We start from the raw sequence: 24,318 nt of genomic DNA on the forward strand, positions 1-24,318 counted from the left end.
CTCCTGTCAACCCTGATTTCACTAAACACCAGCTTGGAGGAAAAAAAAAATAAAAATAAGCCTGGTTAAGCAGAAGTATTTTTCCACGCACTGCATAGTTCCCAATGGTCCAAGTGGGAAGGGAAACCATGGACCAGATCCAGCCTGCAAGATGAATTCCCTTGTTTATTGCTTTTTCTGCTGTGGTCTCAACCTGCAGTAGAGATGGGGAAAAAAGAAGGGGACAAGCCAACAACTGCTATACAGCTTTTAGCTATATAAGCAGAAAGAAGGGATCATCACTTCATTGACCAAGAAATTGATAAACCTTTCCCCAAACTAGTCTTCAGCCTACGGTGCTGAAAACCTAAGCTCTCCGATCTAGTATACAGACTCTTATATCCAGTGGTAGCACATAAAATGAAAACATTCTCAGTCAACAATGAAAGGAAAAGTGGAAAAGAGACATACAAAATTAATGCCCTGAACAGGAAGAATGAAAAGATGAAAATGATCTGGACAAGCAAATAATTAGACAAACAAAACTCATCTGAGGAATTTCCTGCTTGCTTCTGTGTTCCAAAAGGAATCCAAGGTGGAAGCACAGAATAGTTTAAAAAAATAAAATCAAAAATACCCCAAAAATCCCCCCTGCATGCTGTCCTTGTCTACCCATTCTGGAGGGATTGCATTCTATATTGAAAATTTGAAAAAGAAATAGATAAATCAATAACACTGATTGTTCTCTTATATAGCCATTTCAGAGTACTTTTACTACAAAAACACATTTTTGCACTAAAATATTTGATACTAAGGGTCACCAAATGAAGATGGTAGGTACAGATTCAAGTCACATTTAAGCTACGCAGCTCCTAAGCGAGGGATGTTATTGCTGCAGCCAAAAGCTTTTATAGCTTAAAAAAAACACACACTACTGGACAAATCCATCAGGGATGACAAAACACTCAGCCCCCAAGGCAGTAAACTGATGAAAGCTCAAAGTGCACCAGGGCAAAAAATACCACTATACACTTGTCTTGTTCTTAATACCTTCACACATACTTGCTTTTGGCCACCAACAGGCATTTTTGTCAGTAAAGCTTTGGTCTGACCTAGTACAGTTCTGTTTTTTTGTTTTTAAAGTAGTAAGTAGAGCTTGATTGCACAAGTACTGTAAGTATAGAGATCCTCAGTAATTACAACTTTTAAATCTGTTCCTTCACTCAACATTTTGAAGTAGCCAAGAACATTTTAAGAGGAAAAATAAGGTATGGTTATTTCTCCAAAGTGCTTTTTTAAGTGCTTCATTTTCTGATTGATTACTGTATTGAATCAGCTGTAAAAAGTGTAAGAACGAACCATATTGTTAAAGATGCAATTGGTATCTACAGCAGCACTGTTCGGAATTTTTGTTTCTGTAATTTGAGCCATGCCCTCACATATATCATTTAAATTAAAGCAACTTTAGTGAATACAATATAAGAAACTACTATTTCTGTATTGTAGCTAGCTAGGAAAATAATGAATCGTGAACATCAAACTTCTGCTGCTCAGTTTCTGGTGGTTTTCTTTCTGCATCTTTTAATACATTTAATTAAGTCAAAAAGATCTCAATTTCAGATAAACAAATACATCACACCTTTGCTTAATTATCGCTCTGTTTTGCGCTATTCAGCACTATTAAACATCGGCCCCTTTTATACAGTATTCCAGATACTTTTACCCTGATAAATCTGGAAAGGACTAAAAAAGTAAGAGGTATAATATTTTCACTATATATCTGAGGAGGCACAAAGCAATGAAATGATGACAAGCTAAAAGAGAAATTATGTTACAGTTATGAGAGTATGCATACTTAAGGCATCAATAAAAGTACAAAACCTGTATCAATTTGTATAAAGGAGTTCAGATTGAGAATTTTGAGCACAAGTTTTAAAACAAAAAAAAAGTTGTTTCTTGTCTTCTTTGTTTACAGATAAATGATATTCTTTAAAGTTTTTGGAGTTGGCATCTTTAAAGTGTTTATCCTTGAAATGCGTTCCTACTCTTCTGTTAGTTAACTTGTATTATCTTATTTACAATACAAAAATTCCTTAAGAAAGGCAAAACATTTACCTCAGTAATTTCTTCTTTTTAGCAGAATCTTCTGGGGTTCTAGAGGCCTTGCCCGACTGTTTCTTAGGAGTTTGTAGAAGGGCCTGTGCAGACTTCAGCCAGTCACTGGCAGGTCTTGTCGGAACTTCCCCCATAATCAATGCCAAACTCGACTGCAATTTCTTAGTGAGTCCTGGATTAGTGGTCTCTGTTTCTACTTCTTCCACGCTGTCATTATCAGATGAATATTCAGAAATTTGTGTTGGAGTCATCTAAACAAATAAAAATAAAAAGCTATTTAAACAGAATGCTAAGGAAATAAGCTAATTCACATGGAAAAAATCTTGTTTACTTTCTAGTACAGATTTATGTAGCCAGTTATTTCTGTTTCCCAGCAATCCATAAATTAAATGACAATTTATTGATTAATATAACTTGGACAAGTTCACTGTAAATGCATATTTATCTTTTCTAAGCCAGTATGAACTGCTGAATATAAAGACCATCTGGTGAGGGAAAACTGTGATGAACTTATTTTTTTAAACAACTAGATCTTGAGAATTTATCAAAAAGATAAGTCAATGCCTATCTCTATCCAAAGTCTATCTGAAGTTTCCAAACAGGTGTCAGGATTCAAGCAGATTTTCAGGAAAACAAAGAGATTAATGATGAAAGGGATCATGACTGGCAGGAGAGCTGAAGGAAGATGAGCTGTTGCATCTAGATCCAAGTAACTAGGAAGGTTTGCTCCTCTAGTTTGAGCTGACAAGGCAAACCATAGAAGCATAGAATGTCCTGAGTTGAAAGGGAACCACAAAGATCATGGAGACCAACTCCTGGGTCCCCAAAGGACCACCCCAAAATCAGACCATGTGTCTGAGAATGAGAATGGTCTGAGACTGTTGCCCAAATGCTTCTCAGACTTTTTTCTCAAGCTTTCCCTAGCCCCCAGCCTGACCCTCCCCTGTCCCAGCTCCATGCCGTTCCCTCGGGTCCTGTCGCTGTCCCCAGAGAGCAGAGCTCAGCGCCTGCCCCTCCGCTCCCCTCGTGAGGGAGCTGCAGGCCGCCATGAGGCCTCCCCTCAGCCTGCTCTGCTCGGGGCTGAACAAACCAAGGGACCTCAGCCATTTCTCATACATCTTCCCCTCTAGACCTTTCAGTATCTTTGTAGCCCTCCTTTGGGCACTCTAACAGTTTTATATCTTATACTGTGGCGGTTTACATATAAACATATGTCTCTGTGTGAAACTCAGAAATCATAGCTAGCAAAAAGTATTGAACAATTCTGTTAATATAAATTTGACCACTAAAGCTAGCGTTGATGCATGTCCAGCAGGCCTATGGCTTCCAGTGGAGGTTTCAGAAGTGTACATCCCAGACTCAGAAGCCATCAAGCCACATCCACGTAGTTCCAGGGAGGATCAATCCCTGGTCAGCCACAAGTGCTATCAGCAGAGTGGAGCCGAGGTTCCTAAAAACTTGCTGGCACTCTCTCATAGAAATTCACAGGACATGCTGAACCAAGAAAGGAAGGATGAGAGGAAAGGGTGCAAAGGCCCCAGAATAAATCTGGAAAGGGAGATGAAAGGATTAGGAGAGTGCTGACGGGGAAAAATCACCTGCTTTGGCTCAACTTGTCATATTCTCCCGTAGGGCTCCCGCACAGGCAGGGCATGGCAGCAGGTTTAGCACCCTGAGGTAAGCTATGCAGAGTTCAGTTGTTATGTAAATTATCTCTTGACCCAGTATTCCTTAACTAAATAATATTAAGCAAAAATACTTGGAAATTCTATAAAAAATAAATGTGGAAATCAGTCAGAGAACCACACAGCCATTTATCCTTGTAGAGCAGTGCAGAAGTGCTGTACAACTGCTTGCTTCTAAATAAGAGCACAGACACAACTCATTCAAGTCATGTTTTAACGAACCAAGCCGCTTACTGGAGGAGATTTTAATGGCATAATCTGGCCTGAAAAACTCCAGAAAAGCTGACCTACAAGCCATGTTTGCAGTTACTATTTTGGTTCCATTCTCCCATTGTTGTAAGCTGGTTAGCAACTCAAGTGCTGGTGGAGCAAGCACTGGAGCAGTCCTACCACAGGGACTGACTCATGCAAAACCCTTCTTTGGAGCAGGTGAGCTCCATAACTCATCCCTGATCCTTGGAAGAACCAAAACCCAATGGATAACTGCAAAGTATTTGATTCATGTTATCAATGGGAAACTGGAAAAAAAAATAAAGTTAACTTTGCTCCAGATAATGCTGCTCTGATCACAGAATAAATGAACTTGTTTAACAGCTCTCCACACAGGTTGTCTGACGAACGGCTCAGATAAAGACTTTAAAGATAAAAGGCAAAAGGGAGGGAAATCACTGCATTCGCTAATGGTGTATGTTATTAATTAGTGTAATCATCTGAAACCAACATTTCTCAACTGTGCACACAAAAAAAAATGAATAAAGCTATTGCCAGTTCTTTAAAACATTCTTCACGTAAATGATGAGACACTGTGTTCGTGTCCTAAGAGCTGACCTAAGTATTCTGGAAATTGGAAGGACCTTTTAAAGCTATCCAGAGAAGAATTGCTAAAAGAATGTAATTCATATCAGCCTGTGATTTTTCTGTTTTAAACACAACACAGTCAACATTCGTCCCTTGGCAACAACATTTCTCTGAAAACAAACTCCTTCCACATTGGAAAGGAGCCAGAAATAAAAGATTTCAAATAGTACAAAAGCAGCAACCAAACGCTTCATTCTTAAAACACCACTTCAATGCCCTCTTTTGCTACAGGAGTGCTCTAATTTTACTCAGATTGTTACAATATCCAGTTTGCCTAAAAAGGGATGCAAACCTGAAGTTCTCCATGCATGCAAAACACAGATGAGGAAAGCCCTTGGGATGTAATTAAAGTCAAGCACATTATAATCCCACTGACTGTTGTAAGAGTTAAGCGGCTTTCTTAAGTAAGGATTGTCTAATAAATCATTTAATACTTCTGCTAATATTTATTACTGTATACTTGTTTAGACTTAACTTCCCCAAGGAAACCATACTTTGAGGTTTTTGCTTTTGGACTGTTTGCTTGTTAGTGCTGTTTTGTGTGTGTGTTTTTTTTTAATTGGTTCCTTGGATTTTTTTTTTTTTTTTTTTTTTTTAAAGAGGAAGCTATAAAAAAGAGAAGAAAAACAAAGAACAAAAACTGAACTTTCCAATTCCGTACATTATTTAACTTCAGCCGTCAGAAACACATCCTGAAGAGGAAAATATTTTCAAAACTTACAGACATGATTTTTCAAGTAGGCAGTATACAAGATGGCACATCTACCAACATTATGGTGGTAGACAGATGGCCAAAAAAATAGCAATTTAATTCCTTAGGTTCACTTTAAAACAACCATTGATAACTAGTGAACAAACTGTTTATCATTTATAAGTATCCTAAATACCATGAAGCCGAATTTTCAAGAGGTTTTTGTTTTGTTTGTTTTACAATAACGTCATCCCCAGTAGTATCACTATGAGTTTCTGAAGAGCGTCATTTGCTAAGCACTGAGAAGCATCAAATTAAAAGTAGCTGACATTTCCACACTGCTATTACTTTGAAATAGTGATTTTTGTTGTCATGGCAGAGGGCACATACCCTACCCCAGCTCCCTGACTCAATTTCTCCACCTCACTCCCTTTGTTCAACCCCTGAGCCCAATCTAACTACCTTCATCCTGGCATTTTCCACGGCTGTCCCCCATATAACCTCATCACTCCAGATACTCCGCAGTAAATTGTCCACCAATATTTACTTTTCATTTCCAATTATAACCTCCCCACAACACCTTCATTTATCTTATGCTAACCACTTTTCCATTTCCAAGGTCTGAGTAGAAAAAAAAAAAGCGGGAGCTGACTTCATACTCTCCATACTCTCTCACTAAGATGATGACATGGTTCATTTTGTTCACTTTTAGAATAAATGGATTTGCTCTGCACATGGTTTCCTTTGGAAGTGTTTAAATGCTCCTCTTCCATGGCTCTTTATTTTACATGGAAAAAATGACCAGCATAAATGCACATAGTATTGCCATTATTTCCACTAAGATTTGTCTTTAAGAAAAAAAGTCAGTGGCTACTGCAGCTGAGCATCCAGAACCCTATCAAAGATAAGCATGCTTAAATCAAAATGCATTAAAAGATAGCTCTCAAGGTGAATTCATTTATGATGTGTTTTTGACAATGCTCACCAGTACGTAAGGGATGGTACAAACATAGAAATAGGTATCAAAACGAGAAACAGCAAATTTGCCCCCACTACTAACAAATTAAGACTGCTAAATGTGTGTGTATATATATATATACACGATCAATTTAAACAGAAAATCAAACAAACAAAAGCACACCCCCACACCCCTTAAAGAAATGGCAAAATCCCATCCCAAAGCATTCAATGACAAAACTGATTTCAGTGAAACGAAGATAACCTCCCACGAGTTGCCTGGGTACATTTTGCACCCAGGCAGCTGAGTAGCTAACACACTGTTACTACTGCAGCCAACTACCTCCTCCCTCACCTTCAGGAGACTTGCTTCAGCTGTTACTTCACCTTGAAAACCTTGCAAATTCTTTGGGAGTGCTTTTACAATCTGCACTTTGCAGCACTAGCCCCAAGATGATCTGAAAAAAAATTACCTGTTGACTTTAATGACAGAAGCAAGAAATAACTGTATTTGATCACCTTAAAAAAGACTTGATGTATCTTATTAATAAAATAGCAATAAATTAACAAGAATTGTTAAATCTCCATTTGAGCTTTCTAGTTTAATTAGAAATCAGGATGAGTAGTTGGGAGAGTTTCTCACCCACTTTTGTTCTCCTTTCAAGATACACCATTCAGTGAGAATTTTCTGCAGAAAAATTTCAGCACGTACACAATGTCTTTGTATTGGTTAAACACTTTCACTTGTTCAGTCATCTCACAGTCATGAAGTGTCATAAATCTTTTTCAATTAGTAATGAAGACACTCTGCAGATATAACACTCAGTAAACACACACTGATATTCTGAACGAGCCCATCACCTGAAACTAAGATGCTTCAGCATGTTGTAGCATGTTGAAGTTTTTTTTTTTTTTGTCTGAATCTGTCATTGTCAAAAAATGGCTGTCAAATTCTGACTGGATACTGAAGTAACTTTTTGCAAATGGAACTCACTTAGTCTGTCACTTGCCTCCTTAAAAATAATAAATTTCTTCCCTCCTATCTTACTGCACCTTAGCTCACACACAAGAATTAATATGGTTTCTCAAATGGCACACTCCAGGAGCCAGGCTTTTTCAGGGTCAGAAAGCAAAGCTTTGTCAAAAAACAGAATTAGTATTTGAGAGTTTCCAACACTGATCATTATACTTAAAGAGGTAAATCAGTCTTGTTGCATTCCCTTTCCTACTTCTACTTTCACGTGCCTTTACTTCTAACTTCAGAAGTATTTTCTATTGTCTCCTGTTGCTCTCTCATGGACTTTTTCTCCTCCCTGATTCCCTTATTCTTTGCAGGATTCATTTGCATTTCTTCTAACTGCCTTCTCATGGTAGCTCGCAAGATTGGTGGAAGCTGGCTGATATTAACAAACACGCAGGGTGACACTGCATGACTATCCCACCACCTTTCACGTCTCTGTCATTTTCCTTTCTGATAAGCAATGCTATGTTTGAACTAGATGTTTTCTTTGCATTTGAATCCCTTTGTACACCTGTGAGCAGAGAACTTCAACTGAAGGGAGATAATAGTTTGATTTTCTATTTTGCACAGTACTCCCCAAGAAACAAAGTGAGCAGAAAAGCCGCTGAATTTGCTACAATGAATATTCACGAGCATAAATCACCAGTGCAGTGTGTCAAAGGCCCAGGCTATGCTAACAAATGCTTGAAGCTAACTCCACCAGAAGCTGCCTTGCAGGTTTAGAGGGAGTAGGAGAAAGGTAAAAGAAATGAAGTTTCCCCTTCTTTTAATTAATCAATGCAAAATTAATTCAAGCAATGTGCACGCAAATACTACAGGATATTATTCACCTCTATAAAGATAAAGACATATAGGATTTAAAGCCTACTATTCTCCCTACAGCTTTATGTTTTCTGAAGCTTTAACTGAAGCATTGAAGCCTAAGCCAAATATTTTCCTATCTTGAGAAGTAATTCGGCTTTTGGTAAGCTAGCAATGTTCAGTCTACAGAGAAAATTCAGATGCACCATCGTACTAGCAGCTGAATTTTCATGAGCAAAGCTAGGTGTGTGCCGCTCTGTGGGTGGGGGACCCCAAGCTTTCTTCTCACAGAAGAACCACAGGAACAGCACAAAAAACACACGGGGTTAGGTAGCAGCGCGTGGGCAGAGATAGCTGTATTACAAAAAAAGCACAACAATGAAAGACATAAATCACTAATAAGATATTTTTGGACCTGCAAGCCCAAACCGACGCAGATTAAGTCAAGTTTAGTATCTGGAACAACCACACGGTGTTATTACAGAGGCAGCATATATTTAACGTGGATCTCAGATAATGCCTAGTTGTTTAGCTGCGCGCAGCATTCCTCCGCAGCACACGCGCCCGCACCAGCTGAGCTGTCCTAAATATTTCGGCGCGGCGTTGGCCCAGCACCCTAGGAAACGGCTCGGCCTGCTCCCTACGCGTTGGCATTTCGTGGCTGCCATGGCAGGAGGAGCACCAGAAAGGCCCACACCGAGCACCCTGTTGTGTTTGGGGGAGTCCCTGTGAGACAGGCCTCGGGTGCCGCCCTCCACAGCCACTGCTGCTCAGCTCCAGCGGTATTTCCCTTCACGCGGACAGGGGAATGAGCTCCTGCTATCTCCTGCACGCCACCACCCCTGGGCTGGAATGCCGTCGGTATGAGCACACGGGAGATCCTTTCTGCCAAGCGGCACAGAAGAATGCTGCATCTACTGGAATATGGAGGAGAAGTGTAGGAAGCAACGCTGTCATTATTCAAAGCAGAATTTGGTCACGGACTGCACCCTCATCTCGCCTTAATGGTGTTTTGAGGCCTTTACACAGGCGCTTAGGACGTCTCCTCTATGACTAATTAGAAAGGATTCATTACATCCAGCAGCCCAGTGTTTCTTATCACAAAGGAAATTGATTCATGATTATCTCTAGAGGAAGGAGGCCAGCTACTAAATCTTGAGCACCACTGCTAACACTGCTGGGCTTCCCTTTGGAGAGCTCATGGGGAAGTATCACCCATGTCTGACCCCATTTATTCTGCAAACTCAGTCCAAAATTACAGCTGCATGAGCTACTGTCTTAAAAGGTTACCCCAAGTACCCACATGATTCAGCCCAAAGCAGAAACACTGATATCTGTTATCAGACAAAGAGCAAAATAGGACAGTTTCCGAGACACTTTTAGGAACTGAAAGAGTCAAGAGGTCTTTGATATAGAAATTAATGGGATGATATGCCTGCTGCTGAGTCCATCAGTTATTATCCATCAGGCACCATCAGCACCTAATGAGCTTCCTGCAGGATTTCTGAAACCACAAAAAAGCATGGAGGGCAATGCTGACGGAGTAACTCAGCCTGACACTCTTCAAAACACCAAGAAGCTGAAGCCCAGTACCTAAGCCAGCACACCGGCGTCTTCTATCTCAAATGAAGTAATGATGAAAAAATAAATAACCTGTACCATCATTCAGCAGCTCCCCTATCTTGGGTGGATCATACTGCCTTGAATTGGAAAATAAGGTGATAATTTGGATTACACAGTATTTTTTTTTTTTTTTTTAAGGGAGATGCATGTTCTTGTTTGATTTGAGCTCTCTCACACGATCCTGTAGGATTAGAAGGCAGTATCCTACATGCAGCACTAAGAGTTTTAGAAACTAATAATAATGACAAAAAATAGAATATGATTTTACACAGAAAACTTGATACATTAACATGAATACCTGATCTTTGAAATAATAGCCTTGAGAGGAACACATTTAAATCATAGCAAAAAAAAAGCCAAACAGGGTTTTTATAGCCCTAATGAAAAGATAGCATTTTAACAACTTTTTTTTTTTTTTTTTGGCAGGTAAAACGTAATACACAAAACAGCAAGGAAGAAGAAATTGAAGCCATAACTTTTAATCCTGAGCAGAAACCTCAGCTTTCACAAGGCAAACAGGTTTAGCAGGCTGTGCCTCTGGAGATGCATCCACAAGCTGTTCCAGCCTGCCTCTCCCAGAACAGGTTGTTCTGAGGCATGGATCATCCAACCGAAACAGGTGAGGCTGCCTTCTCAACCCAAATACATTTTTATACCGAGCAAGTAAGTAAAGCAAGAAGCACTGCATTTATTTCCACGTGTGACCTTTAGATGTAGAATTAAATGGTGATTCCGAATATAAGGCAGAACAAAACTCCTGTCTGCTGGGCACAGGAGCAGGGCAGAATAGCAGGGCACAGGGAGCTACCAAGGCACAAAATGGCCAGAAAGCAGCACCTTACACAACCCCGGTTAAGGGATACAGATTCATACTTTACGGAGTGTAAGGAAAACCCTTCTGCAATATTGGCATCCATACTGCTCGTGCTGCAACTGCACCTCTTAAAAGCATCATTTTAGTAATTTAATTAGGCTTTAGCATTGAGAAATCCATCTATCACTTCCTAATTTTCTAACATTATCACTGATCTTGCCATCAGCCTGTGATTTGAGTAATAGTCAACTTCTAATAGGGCCAATAATGCTGAAAAATCTCCATATAGATAGCCTACAAGTGCTTTTTCAGCTTTGTGTAATCATTTTCCCATCACACAAAAACATATTCAGTTTCTCCCAGTGAAAATGACTGGGTGTTAAAGCCAATTTGGACCACTTTACACATACTGTAAGCCAACATTAAATGCAACTGAATTAATGTAACCCTTGCTCTCATTCCTTCCTTTAAAAAAAAAAAAAAAAAAAAGGTGGTGGTAGGGGGGATGCCACTTCACGTGTTGCTTCTTGCAAACTACTCAGGGACAGAACCAGGTCTCTTCATATGCAACTGTGTATTATCCCACGCAGTTGAGCTCTCATCTTGATAAGGATCCTCCAGATGATAGAGACCCAGGTTTTCAAATATAAATACCTGACTGATAGGACATGCAGATAATTGCATCGTTTCACACAGAAGCCTCAGCATAACTTCATGCACTGAAGTTTGGACACAAAAGAAAATTTTAGTCAATTATAATACCACTTAAACAGGGCTTAGTTCTTGACACAGAAATAGGCACTTTCATGTTTCCAAGGAACAGATGTTATCTCATGGTGTGATAACCTACTTTCACATTCTTGTTTATAGTTATTCACTTAGTTTCATTTATTAAAGTTGGTGGATTCGGGCCCTGAAACCTCAGCTGCATTGTCTCTATTTAAGGTGATGCTGTGGTAATCATCTAGGTTAAAGCTTGGATGTAACAAGAGGACTCAACTAAAAGGTATGATTAAAAGCCAAATTATTATTTATGAGCTAAATCCTAAAACAACTAGACTAAGCACCTGCAGGATTCATTGCAAACTGTTAAGGGAGGAATTGCAGCTCCATCTTCAAGAAGCTTTTTTGGTTTGTCCCAAGTCTAAAGAGAGAACAAATACTTACAATGAGAGTTAATCTGTTCTACTTGATAAACAGATAACTGTGGGGAAGCAAGCTTTCAGCAGTAAACCCTTCTGTAAGTCCCTGTCCTAAACATTTGTCAGGTTTTTCCTCCAAATAAACCAAATAATCTAAATAAATTCTTTCCTTACAGTGTTATTTCTCTTATATGCTTAGCTTATGCAGTTATGAATAGTAGCCCTTCAAGCTTTTTTTTTTTCCCCACTTTCATAAAAAGAGATGCACTTTTTCCTCATTATTTTAAGGAAACACCCCTCACAACAATGTGACTGTTTAGACCTAACAGGGAACGGGCAATGACTTTAAACCCATCTTTCATATTGAGTATTCTTACTCAAAAAGTAAGTGATGTATGCAGATAACGTACTTTTGAGATGAAAGGAAGCAATTCCATGAGAACTAACTGTAAGAGAACTGACTGCACGTAGGTATTTAACAAAGTACAAAGTATGCACACAGACCTCTCATCTTTGCTTCATCTGCCTCCGGTTTCCTGTGAAACCCCTTAGGAAAGGGCTCATCAAAAAAGTAGTAAAAAAGAAAACAAGAGAAAGAGGAAGCACAACTGATATGGTGTTGTATAACATACAAGTGCAATACAAGCATCATTTCTGCAATACCGCTCAGCACTTGAGTTTCCACAGAGGTACGTTACACACGTCCTGAAATTCGGCTGCAGCAGTGCCGGTACTCACAGCTGCAGCACCGGCAGCTCAAGAGACACTGGGCTGCAGGGCAGCACATTACATTCATTTTCTTCTACTCCTACTCACTCCACATTCTTCTCACTTGACTGTGCTCCCCTTTGCCCCATTTACTGCCTCACAGTGCCTGCTGTACTGCCCCCAAAGCCTAAAATAGTTGCTCCATTTCTTCCTCCTCTATTTCTAGCTTCTTCCAGCCCTTCCTTTTCCTCTCCAGAAGTTCTTCCACAGCCTACCTTTTCTAGAACATTGTTCCACGTTTTTCCCCTGTCAAAGCTGTTTTAAACAGCCAGCATTGCAGGGCAAGAAGTGCCTTACCATGTCTGCAGGGCTGTGTTAGCAATGACAGAACCTGTACGCATACAAAAGCACCACCTTCATCTAATCTGGTTTGTAATGATGACAGTGTATATATGCATGCAGACTGAAAAAAACAAAAAGACCTCTTAATCATTTTTCCAAGGAAAGCAAAGAACTCCCAGACAAGAAAATTAGTTAGAAGAACACATTACATGTTCTCTGTTGAAGCTAATTGTCTGGAGGAAAAACAAAGAAAAAGGAATCCAGCACTAAGCTTACAGCTATTCTTTTAGATCATATACTTAATCTTTGGAGGAGCAGCAAGAAAATAAGTTAACCATCAATTGGGTCAGACACCAGAACTTAAAACTGTAACGGTGTGGTTGTAAATATAGATGGTATCGAAAGATTCACAGGCACTAACTGCTACAACACTGTCTTCAGTTTAACATTTATTTGTTAAACTGAATTTGAACACCAATTGTTCAAATACAAACGCAGTACTTACAAAGATTTCAAACAAAAGACTAATTAAAACAACAGAGATCTAAATTAGAATAACACAACTGTGCACTGTAATGTGTTACATTGAATATGTATTGGTGACATGATTGCTGTAATATGTGTATAACATGTTACAAGACACAGAGACAATCGCAGATACTTACAACTTTTATTTGTAAGCAAGCGTATCAGATAAACACACCTGGTATAACACTTGAAATGTCATAATAAGGCAGCAATCTGAACTCCATCCTTAAACAATTAGAACCTGAGTTGCCTGTAAGTCTCTAAGAACCGGCTAGCAACTGGCATGCACAAATTGCAAAGGAAAGAGCCTTGAAATACAAACCCCAGCAATTTGTACCACGTAATTCCTTATAAGGGTTCTAAAGCTTGCATCAAGTGGGAAGGCTAGGAGGAATTATGATAATGCTTCTCAATTAAAGGCAAAGAGGAAAAAGAGAGCCTCAGTGCATGTCTGCACACTTTAGCACACTTCAAAGAGTAATAGTTGACTGGTTGGTTTCCATAGCAGTCACCAATATCTTTTGGCTTGATGCTTCTACTATCTCAAACCAGATCAAGAGATTGCGACGGCTCAACCTCACTGCCATTCTTAAAGCACTGCTTCAGGAAGGGGGGGAAAAATCACGAAGAACTATCCTTTTCTTTTCTATTAGGCTAGCACATATCAATGTGTATTTACATGTGGAAAACGCAACCTCTCAAGACTCAGAGGTTCGTCTGGTTTTGTTTTTAAATGTAAGAGAAGCTTAAAGTTGACAAGATAACACTAAAATAATACACATCACTTCAGCTACTCAGCAGAGCATTTAAGAATAAAGCCTTTGTGTCCTTCAAGACACTTTTCTCTGCTTGTTTTCCTCTTCCCAAAGTAAAAACACTCATGCGATATTTGTCCTTCATGCTGAACTCTGCAGCTAGCAGGACTTTAAAGTGTCATAAGCCATTTTTCTTATGCTTTTGAGTGAACTACTAAAATTCCAATCAAAAACGTAGATGCTATGTACGAAGCAACTAAAAATACTGTGCAAGTTGCAATTTCCTGAAATGTTCTGTTTGTGGCCACCAACCCCCGCCCAAAGGTGGCCCTACAAGTAAATGGAAGCAAAATATATCATTGAACAGTAGTTAACTCTAAAACACCAGCAGTAGTGGGTCCTGCTCCCAGAGCTCTGCTCACCAGTGAGAAGTTGGTGTCTGCGGGGAAGGATGAGTTAAAAACAAGCTGAGAAAGCATCAGCAACAGCTTTGAAGAAAGTGCACAGAGCAGCTCTGCGTGTCTGGCTGCACAAGTTTAGGGAGCAGGGCTTTACTTCCTGAATGAAGGAGTGCAAATGTTGGCATCCACTCTATCAATTTAGTGCTCGTCTTCTTGGCAACTATATTCATTGGAAATGCTACCACTTAGCATCTAGACAGCAATGTATCGTGCACCCCTATTACTTCAGTAGCAAGAAATAGTCTCCCAAGTCTATTATAACTACCCAAAAGCACCGCAACATTTTCTATTCCTCACTCCAAATCACTGAACATATTTTTGTGCATGTACTGTCCTAAACTGCAGTCTGGATGATCTCCATTCCCCAGTTTGCAACTACACTAATTTCATTTGGGTCAGGCTACTGGGTAAGACATTGACATATGCTGTCATATTTTAAAAAAATAAACAAGTAAACCCAAGTCCTTTAAAATCCAAAGACTTCCAAAAATTTCAAGGGTACAACATAGGGCAAAACTGTGGTAGAGCAGGATTGTGCTTTCTGCTTCTTAAAAACCAGAACTTGTTTATCTGTACTGCTAGTTTAACGGTTTAAACACCAACTCGCACAGCATTTTCTGTTCAGAGCAGAGGGCAATAGCTACACGGATCTGTCAATACATTGTCACTCTTCTCAAACAAGGAGAGCCAAAGCAAAAGCAAGTTTGTAGACACTGGCAGAAAAGTAGGTATGAGATCTTTTTTCTAGAGTTACTTGTTTATTAAAATTAAATATTATAAATGTTATTAAAGCAAAAAATTGTGTCTGCTCAGAAAATGCAGAATTCAAGCCAACATAGCTGTGTCATGTTATGGTGCACGATGATTTTGTCCAGACAAAGAGGAACGTAACTTCAAGATTCAGACAAGAGCTTGAATTTCTTTGTAGAAAAGATTTCTTAGTTTTAAACTTCTCTGTCAAAATAATGTTAAAATGCACCCACAAGCGCATCACTTAAGCCCCTGGTTTCCAAAACGCTGACTTAAGATTTCCACTGGAGCTACTGCAATTCAGAGCATTAACGTAACTATAACACATACCAAGACTTCAGGATAAAAATCCTTCTGACATGTTTATTGACATCTACTACGGCCAAATTCAAACTTGGAAATCTTAGACACTTTAAATGCATTTTCCCCCCAAATTGCCAAAAGCAAACATTCTGCTATGTACTAATCACTTAGGACTACTTAGGACTGAAGGGGAGCTGAGTTTCTAGATCGAAATCTGACTGTGCCAATTTGCAAGAGTACCAGCAAACAAGTGATTTTTCTCCTCTTCTTCTTCCACTTTACCGCTAACAAGAGTCCTGAAAATTCACACCACTACAGCCAGATGTAAGTATTATTATTCCTGGAACGCACACCCTATCCTTTCGCAAAATAGCAAAAATTTACAACTGTGTTTAGACTACCTGATGAGACAACCAGCTCTTAAGGAAGAAGTGCTCAAGAAAATGAAAATTCAACTTAAAAAGTCACCTACACTCTCAAATGAAAAAAGGCACATGTGCATACACACACCCCACCACATCCCAAGGATAAGTATTTTAAAATTATTTGATTAAATATAAACAAACCCGTCGTTTCCATTTAAGGAACACTGCACACTTTTCTCCCCAGTTTTAGGTGTGTCTAATACATACCTACTGTCAACCTTGTTCTGGGTAAGCTATAAAAACTGTCTATAAAGGGTTTGCTGAACTTGCTCTGCTCTTTGCAGAAGAGAAACCGCAGTTATTTGTGCTAACTTCTATATGAGACTGTAATATTTCAACATAAATCTTACTGAACAGAGAAAGAAGAACAGCACACACAAAGCAGACGCATGCACCTACACTTCTGTTCCTCCCTGCCCCAAAACAGGCTCCCACACCACTCCTCACCCACTGTACTACACACCCTGTCATCACACACTTGCAGGACTTGCATGGCTGTTAACTTTACGTTTAGAGGATTACAGAAACATACCACACAAGAATGAGGAGCAAAAGCAGCAACACTTTCCTATACCCAAACCCTCAAAACTTTAGGACAATATCTCAAGAGCTCCTGTAATTAAAAGGGATACCATACCAATGAACTAGGGCTTTGAGGACACAAACAATGCCTTAGTCCTGAAGAGCAAGTATGGAAGTCCAGGAAAAACAAATACTAAAACGCAGCATCATAACAAAAAAAACAAGGGCAGACCATCAAAGTCCTTCTATTTCATTTCACAGCCATTTAAACAGCACAACACAGTGAGGGGATGTACAGAGTGCATTATAAATCAAGTTTCCTATGAAAGCAACACCACTGGATTTAGGTGCACAAGTTGATGGATACTCTCATGTTACCACTGATCATGGCTGGGGCTGTGAAGACTGGGTGCATGAACCCTGCCTCTCTAGGGATACATCCACATGGACAGAACATGAGCTGGAGCTTTTCCTTGACATCCCAAATTGGCCTGTGCTAGTGCCAGCTGGGAACACACACTTCCATAGTGGTGACACAGAGGACCTGATGTCCTTGGAGAGCTCATGAGCTTTCCAAGCAGACGTACTTGTAATCACCAGTTCTTTACCCCCCCCTTTACTGTTCCTCCTCCACACACTCCCTCTCCCTAAACCTGTTTCCTATCAACATTTCCAGCTATAAACACAGTTCTGAGGATGGTTTTGTCAATCACCACCTCATGCTGTACTTGCCCTCAGACATTTGGGATACCGGCAGCACAAATTTATAGGTGTATTTAATGCTTTTATCTTGCAGGGTTGCTAGGTCTTTATTCTGGCTACTACTTTTTTCACTTAAATTACTACTTCTTTCAAATTTTCTCGTGATTTGGCACCTCATTTTAGAGATGTGAGGAAGACCTCGATTTATATCGGAACACTTAAAGAAAATAACCTCCAGCCCTGGCAGAAAGCAGCACAGAAGATACCCAAGGCAGTATGTCAATATATAACAACACTTCAGTACGTGCTGAAGAACACTGTTTGCTGTAGATGGTGACCACTGCCAGAGGAGTTTGCTTGTGACTAATAATGTAAAATTTACCCAACTGATTTCAAGGAAAGGAGGTTTTTGAGCATACTTAGAAAAAGTACTCTTAAGAGAAACTTGGGGAATTCCCTGATTCAGATATAGAAGAGGAAACCATAGCTATAATAAGAACCCAAGGATATACTTTAAATGCACATGAGGTTTCCCTACTACCGCCTGAACGTGGAAGCCTTCACAATGAAGTGCTGCCTAGTAGCATTAACAGAAGATTGAGTCAGAAAGCCTGATATTTAAAACTGGCTCTAACATCAGTTTGTAGTTTTGGGATACAGCGTTTAGGACAAAACTTTTGCATGTTACTCTCAACTGTACCTGGCAAACTTGGTTCTCCAGCTTATTTTTCACCGGTGCTAGATACCAAGTCCCGTTTGGAAGTGCTGAGTACCACTCGTGCTTGGTGTCTACAAGCAAGGAAAGCAAAACTGTGAAGTATCTGCATCTGAATTTGCAGTCATTCAAACTTTGGAGACTTCTGAACGTCCTCATTTGTTTTATCTTCAAAATAGGAGACTATGGATCATTTTGATAGCTTCAGGGAGACCACAGAAGAAAATTATCCAGTGCTCTACACACATAAATACATAAGCTTATCTTCGGCTTTTATAGCTGAAGACTCAGACTCCAAAAGGCACTTTGATAGCATTGAAACACCAAAGTCCAAGAGTTCAACCACATCTTCCACTCCTGTCCACAAAGCCTCCTGATGACCCCAGCATGTTCAGTGCCTACTATTTCAAGAGTTCCTTCAAGCACTGCTTCTGCCCATACCCAGCTGCAACACAACTGTCAGCTTCTCTGTTTATGCCACATGTGAGCACAGGTACTTCTGCATGTCTGCTAAGGGGCTTGAATCATTAGGTGGGTGCTTCTGCTCTGCAGACCTCAGCTGCCAGCACGCCATGCATTGCTTGAGCTGAGAAGCATGTCCTTAACAGTAAGCCCACCTCTCTTCTGCAACAACCCAGACAGTTCAGCCTAGGCAGCAAGGAACCCAAATTCTAGCAAGGCAATCCATAGCTTAAGAGTTTAAATTCCCCCTTCTCAGCAAAGCACCAAACCTGACAAACAAAGCAATAAGGACCTCATTTCTAACTCTCCCTTGAAGGCTGGACCACTGTGGGGATAACAAGATTCACGGGGTCCTACAGAGCATAGACGTGTGCTATTACAGAACTACGCTCACTTGGGAAGGTAGGAGAGAACTGCCAAGCCTCTGTTACAGTCCCTGCTCATCAGCCAAGCATTAGATAAAATGCAGGAACACCAGGGAGCTTAAGTGTTCCTTGGTGAGGAGACAGTAGCTGTGAATCCTGGTATTTAGCACTTAAGCTCTCCTGTTCATTGTATGCAGGACGTCGGAATCTAAATCTGAGTTTAATGGCTATCCTGCAGGCCAGGACTTGGATTCCTGTAATCCTGGCACGATCAGCCACACCAGAGAAATCAGTCCATTTGTGTCTCTGGCTCCAAGCATGCTGCAGTATTTTTTTGGAAATCCACACAGCTCCCAAAAGGCAAATCTCCCCAAGTCCATGCTGATCACAGCAAATATGCTATAACTCACTCCTCTCTCGCTGCCTAACCAGACTTGAATTGCTACAGTTCGGAATTTTACAATGACACAGCATGACCAAGTACAATTCAGCTGTATTTTCATTTGTTTGTTAGGCAAGTGCCCATCCCCTTCTATACTTCCTCTGTTCAGGCGGTACACTGGATTTTGCAATGCGTTCAGGACTGCAGAAAGTGTCAAATACATCAAAGTGGCCAGATAAGTCAGTACTCAATAGGAAGTTGGTTCTCTAAAGGAAATTGCAAATTTCAGTCAAAGAGGAAGATGGAGAGCTAGAATTAACTGCTCCAAGAACGTCAGGAAGCGTTTGTGAAGGCTACGTGAAGAAATGGCACGTGAGCACACAAACAAGCTGGATTTAGGGTGGTATAAATACGTTAAGAATATGTTTTCCAACCAAGCAAAAATATCAACCAAACAGAGCTCTCTCATCAAGCTCCATGTTTCTGAAAGGATGTGACAGGTATCCTACAAATTGTCACATTCAGACCTATTTACCAGTGGGGTAGACTACACCCAGACAACTACAAACTGGCTGTCCAGTACAAAAGATTTACATTATTTGTCTACTCAGTTATCATGGAATACATAACAAGTGTGCTTAAAATGAGAACACTTGCTGTGTTTTGTTGAAGTTTTCCCTATCAGCCACAACTTTCTAGTCCTGTCTGAAGATCAGGAATTATCTTAATCCACGTTCAGCCAGCAGCAAAGCAACTGGTAATACGATTTGGCCAATCAATCCATGTAGCTTGACATACATTTATATCCAGTGCCTAAATTGTGGGTGGGTGGCCACAAGCATGGAAAGGGCAGTGGGCTAGGCAGATACCCAGTCTATCCTACACAGCCATTCTCATATCTTAATAGAAAACGTTCTTTTGCAACTGGGGAAGAGGCACATGGGCATGGGGTCACTTAATACAAGTTAGATAGAAAAACTACCAACTAAAGACCATATTCACTAGTACCTAGCCAGCAACAAAGACTTACTTTGCCTTTAAAACCCCAAAACACCCACTCCAAGCAGTTCCACTAGCTGTGTTCATCTGTAACTGTGAACACACTGTAAATCACAGATAGGCTCGGGTTGGCAGGGACCTTAAAGGTCACCTAGTTCCAACCCCCCCCCGCCGTGGGGCAGGGATGCCTGAAGGCAAATCCTGTCCAACTTTCTTTTTACTACTGTACCTGAAGGCCAGCATGAATGGGCACAGCTCAGAGATGCAGCTTTTGCTGAAACACCGTGATAGTGCAGGCTCGGCGCGATTACATCACGTGGGTTATCCTGGCAGTCAGGCAGCAGCAGCTCCACCAATTGAACTCAAGGCCAAGCCATCAACAGTTGGGCTGAACGCAGTTGTCTGCACATTTTTACAAAAGGCTTTCCCATTTATTGTGTTTGTTTTAATTTACTGCCCTTATCTTAATGCTGTACCAACATCCCCGTGCAATGTTTGTATACCTGGTAAATTGTGAGAAAACATGCAGTGACAGGCAACAAACCCATGCCTTTTCATGATTGCTTCACAAAAATGATCCTCAAACTTTTTCGCTCCTGATAGAGTAAAACAGACAATGCATAATTAAGCCTGAAAACCCTCACGTGTGCGTGTCCTGGACCCACAGATTTTCTGGCTTCTGAATTCTGGGACTTTCAGCACGAGATCAGCTGCCATGACACAACCTTAAGGTCTTTCTAACCACCTGGACTAGCATTCTCAGCTGCTTTCAATTCTCCCAACTGCACTTAACCTTTTAGTCTAAACTTACTGTAGATCAGTTCTTTTTAGTTGTCATCTTTAAGTGTGCTACCTTGTGAAATGCAGACATCTAGCTCTATTCGACAGATCTGCCATTCTGATGTTGTTCCTTCATCTTCACTATTTGGTACCTGTCTTGTCCTTTCCTCCTCTTTTCATCTTCTTTGCATGATTAAAAAAAGACAAACATATCAGGCAAAATATGAAACAGAGTAGAAGCAAATGTTGGAAGTTACTGTATTCAGACTAGAGCAGAAAGATTTCCTTTTAAAATATCTGCTAGCATAATTAAAGTCTGCAAGAAACAGCACTTGCTAGGCTTTTTTTTTTTTTAAAGTGTCAGTGTTAACACAGGGCAGGTTGGGGGAAAGTTGTAAGTTACAAAAACGTTAGTTGTGGCACATTTTTCTTTCTCAGGATGAATCCCAATGTATCAGAAATAAGAGAACTGCAATTAGCTTGCTTAAAATGGGATAGATCGTAGCTGAGCTGTGTCTTTGAGGGGCTGTGAGGGCTTTGAGTGTGGAGCACTGTTTAGAGGAAGCAAGATTTCGGCAGGCCGTGCCTTTGAACTCTGTATTGAACTATTTGTTTTTTACACCCACCAACCTCTCAAAAGCTTGAGTAGCCCAGGTGTACAAAAAATGTCACCCTGCATATTCAGAATCACATCTACCTCCACGCACAAGACAACGGCAGAGGAAATCCAATGAATGTGGGCAAAATGACGTTCATCAAAAAGAGAAAAACAATGGTGTCCTTACAGATTTAGAGGCAGAAAAAGGAATTCACAGTTGCATCTCTTTCTTCCCTCCTCTCCCCACCACCCCAAAAGTAAATCACACAGCTGTGTGTACTCCTGCACAGTGGCTTTACCATGCTGAGTGACTAAAAGTGACGACGATGACTACAGGCCGTACTATGCATCTTGAGATGTTCTCCAGTTCAACACCGAGGGGCCAAATGGGGCTACCGTGTATCTAAAATACTTTACTCTGATTAAAGGTGCAATTATATAGTTAGTCATAATAGCCTCCATACTTTAAAGAAACCCACCTCTCCTCCAGGGGAAGGGAAGGGAATTATGCTACTTTATTCATCCAAACACACTCTCAGTTAAATTCAAATACAACATGCGGACCAGATAAATACAGTGACACACAGCCACAAACACTTAGTAATCCGAGATAGAACAAGGAGATGAATCTTTTAACCTATAATCTTCGCGAAGGGAAACTAAATCTTATGATTAAGAGTTCTGTCATATCTGTACAGGTATCAGCGGAGGCTGTGTTTTCTTCTCAACTGTCACAAGAAATTCATGGTGTGTTTAAGGCCTAAATATGAGCTGAGACGCTGCAAACATTGGGTTTGACACAGGTCTTAAGGGATTTACTTGTTCACATGGCTAGCATGTAACTTCATTTTATGGATGCCCACAAATATTTTGCATACAAGAGGAGGCTGGCTCTAACAATCTTATTCTGGATAAGCAACAGTTCTGGAAATCTTCTCGCCATATTGTCAGCTGTCGCAGATTTGCTCCATTATTGTTACATTCACCAAATCATCACTCCATGCCCACAAGAATAATTATTTTCGTCCAGGAAGCATTTCCTTGGCTTAGGTCACCTTTCACAGAAATGTAGTTGACTTCAAATAGCCGCTACTATTGACACATAAGAAAAGATAAGGAAGATGATTTTTGTGTGTAACTATAGCTTTTGGACTAACACTTCTGGCTACTCAGGAGAGAGGGAGAAAACAAGGAACTTCAACCTTTTACCTTTTTTTTTTTTTTTTTTTTCTCAACACTCAAAGTCTAATTTCAATATCACCCAAGTAATTCAGAGACTTTCAGCAGTGAGCGCTGTCCGGAGACCCTCCAGGAGATTCAGTTTCCTGACAAGACAAATGCAGACACAGCACAGACCCAGCTCGCTCAAACCTGAAAGGTGAGGCAGGGTCCACAGAACACCCTGACCCACAGCGGTCCCAAGCCCCAAACTGAACGAGAGAATTGGGTTGGACGAAAGACATCATGTTTCAGGGGAACAAGCAAGGGAAAGGGTGGGAAGCAGAAGAGAAGAAAAATCACCACCCTTGCCAATGAAGTTTCCAGTTATCCACACTGATACTTTTACTCTCTGGAAACTCTCCTTCTGAAATAAAATACTTGGAACATTCGGTGTGCATTCAACAGCTCTAAACAAATCTAGTGATTTTTACTGTTTAACCTTCCCACTTCCACCATTTTTTTTTTTTGGTAAGCACTGATGTGAGAATTTTGAAGCCTTTTGCAGATCAGCAACTGCACATACACTCCCCGTACTTACCGCCCGACGAGGGAGGCTGCTGCCCAACAGATGCACCACATTCCACATAATTTGCTAGATAACAGAAGTATAAGTCATCTTTATACTTGCACAGATTTTTAATCACCATCCTTTGCCCAACATAGCTTAGTGGTCAGGTCCCAAGAACAACTTTATGGAGTTCTGGCATCCACATTTTTTTTCCTAAGCATTCAGCGATCTAGGTTTCCAAATCTTTTACAGTGCTACCTACTATTCTTTAAGATCTTCCACAGTTGATAATATTGGGGATAAAAATATCAATGATAAAATTTTGTCTATTTTCTTGCATCAGTAGAACTATACAAATAACAAAAATGTAGATCTAAATATACTATAAAGCAATAAAATTACAAAACAACATAAAATAGCTTTATGGGAAAGAAGGATGGGAATTTTTTTCCCCACATTTCACACCGTTTCCTTCCCCCCCACACACCCAATTTGGGTGAGGTAGGAAGCAAGAACTTTTAATTTTTGCCCTGAAACATACTTGAAGTAATTGCAAGTGAGTGACACCTAGTGATGAACACAAATCTGATCATCCTCCACTCTCCCACACAGAGAAGATAAGCCAGCAAGCACCAACAGGTAACTTAAGAGTGGGTGTTGAATCATGGGAACCTGACACTACTATGTTTCTCTCCCTTAAAAGCCAAACACCAATTGAGCCAAGACACAGAAACCTGATGCACAGCTAAAAAGAACAAAATAAAATAAAACGGCTAATCTGTGCAAATGAGAGATGCTCAAAACATACCTAAATTATGACCTGTAAATTTGCTTCTCCATTCTCTTTAAAATTAGTCCCCTCTCTCTAGGGACACCAAATCCTCCCCGAGATCTCATTCTCTATTAAAATTAAATAAAAAACAAAAATCCCCAAAGCAAATGGAAGAATGGGTTTTTCATCAAATACTTAAGTATCAACAGTTGTCTTAGAAACCATTTACTGATGTCTCTGGCATTACAACTACTGTCCTGTTGTAAGGATTTTATGAGTTTGTCAAAGACTTTTATTTTGCCAGTAGTTCCAAAATTATTGCTCACAGAGCAGT

General features: G+C 40.2%; 1 protein-coding gene across 2 annotated transcripts in view; it reads right to left on the minus strand.

Moving 5' to 3' along the window:
• The window catches only part of SPIDR (scaffold protein involved in DNA repair), a 201,638-nt gene that overhangs the window by 146,074 nt on the left and 31,246 nt on the right, over positions 1-24,318 (minus strand). For both annotated transcript variants that reach the window (XR_014618243.1, XM_084282627.1), the window contains exon 6: positions 2,095-2,345. Coding sequence is in view for 1 of the 2 variants with exons in the window: in XM_084282627.1 (XP_084138753.1) it covers positions 2,095-2,345 (251 nt within the window). In the remaining variant the exon portion in view is untranslated. The remainder of the gene's footprint in view (positions 1-2,094; positions 2,346-24,318) is intronic.

Source organism: Netta rufina (assembly GCF_964035555.1).
Source record: "Netta rufina genome assembly, chromosome: 2".
Lineage (NCBI taxonomy): Eukaryota > Metazoa > Chordata > Aves > Anseriformes > Anatidae > Netta > Netta rufina.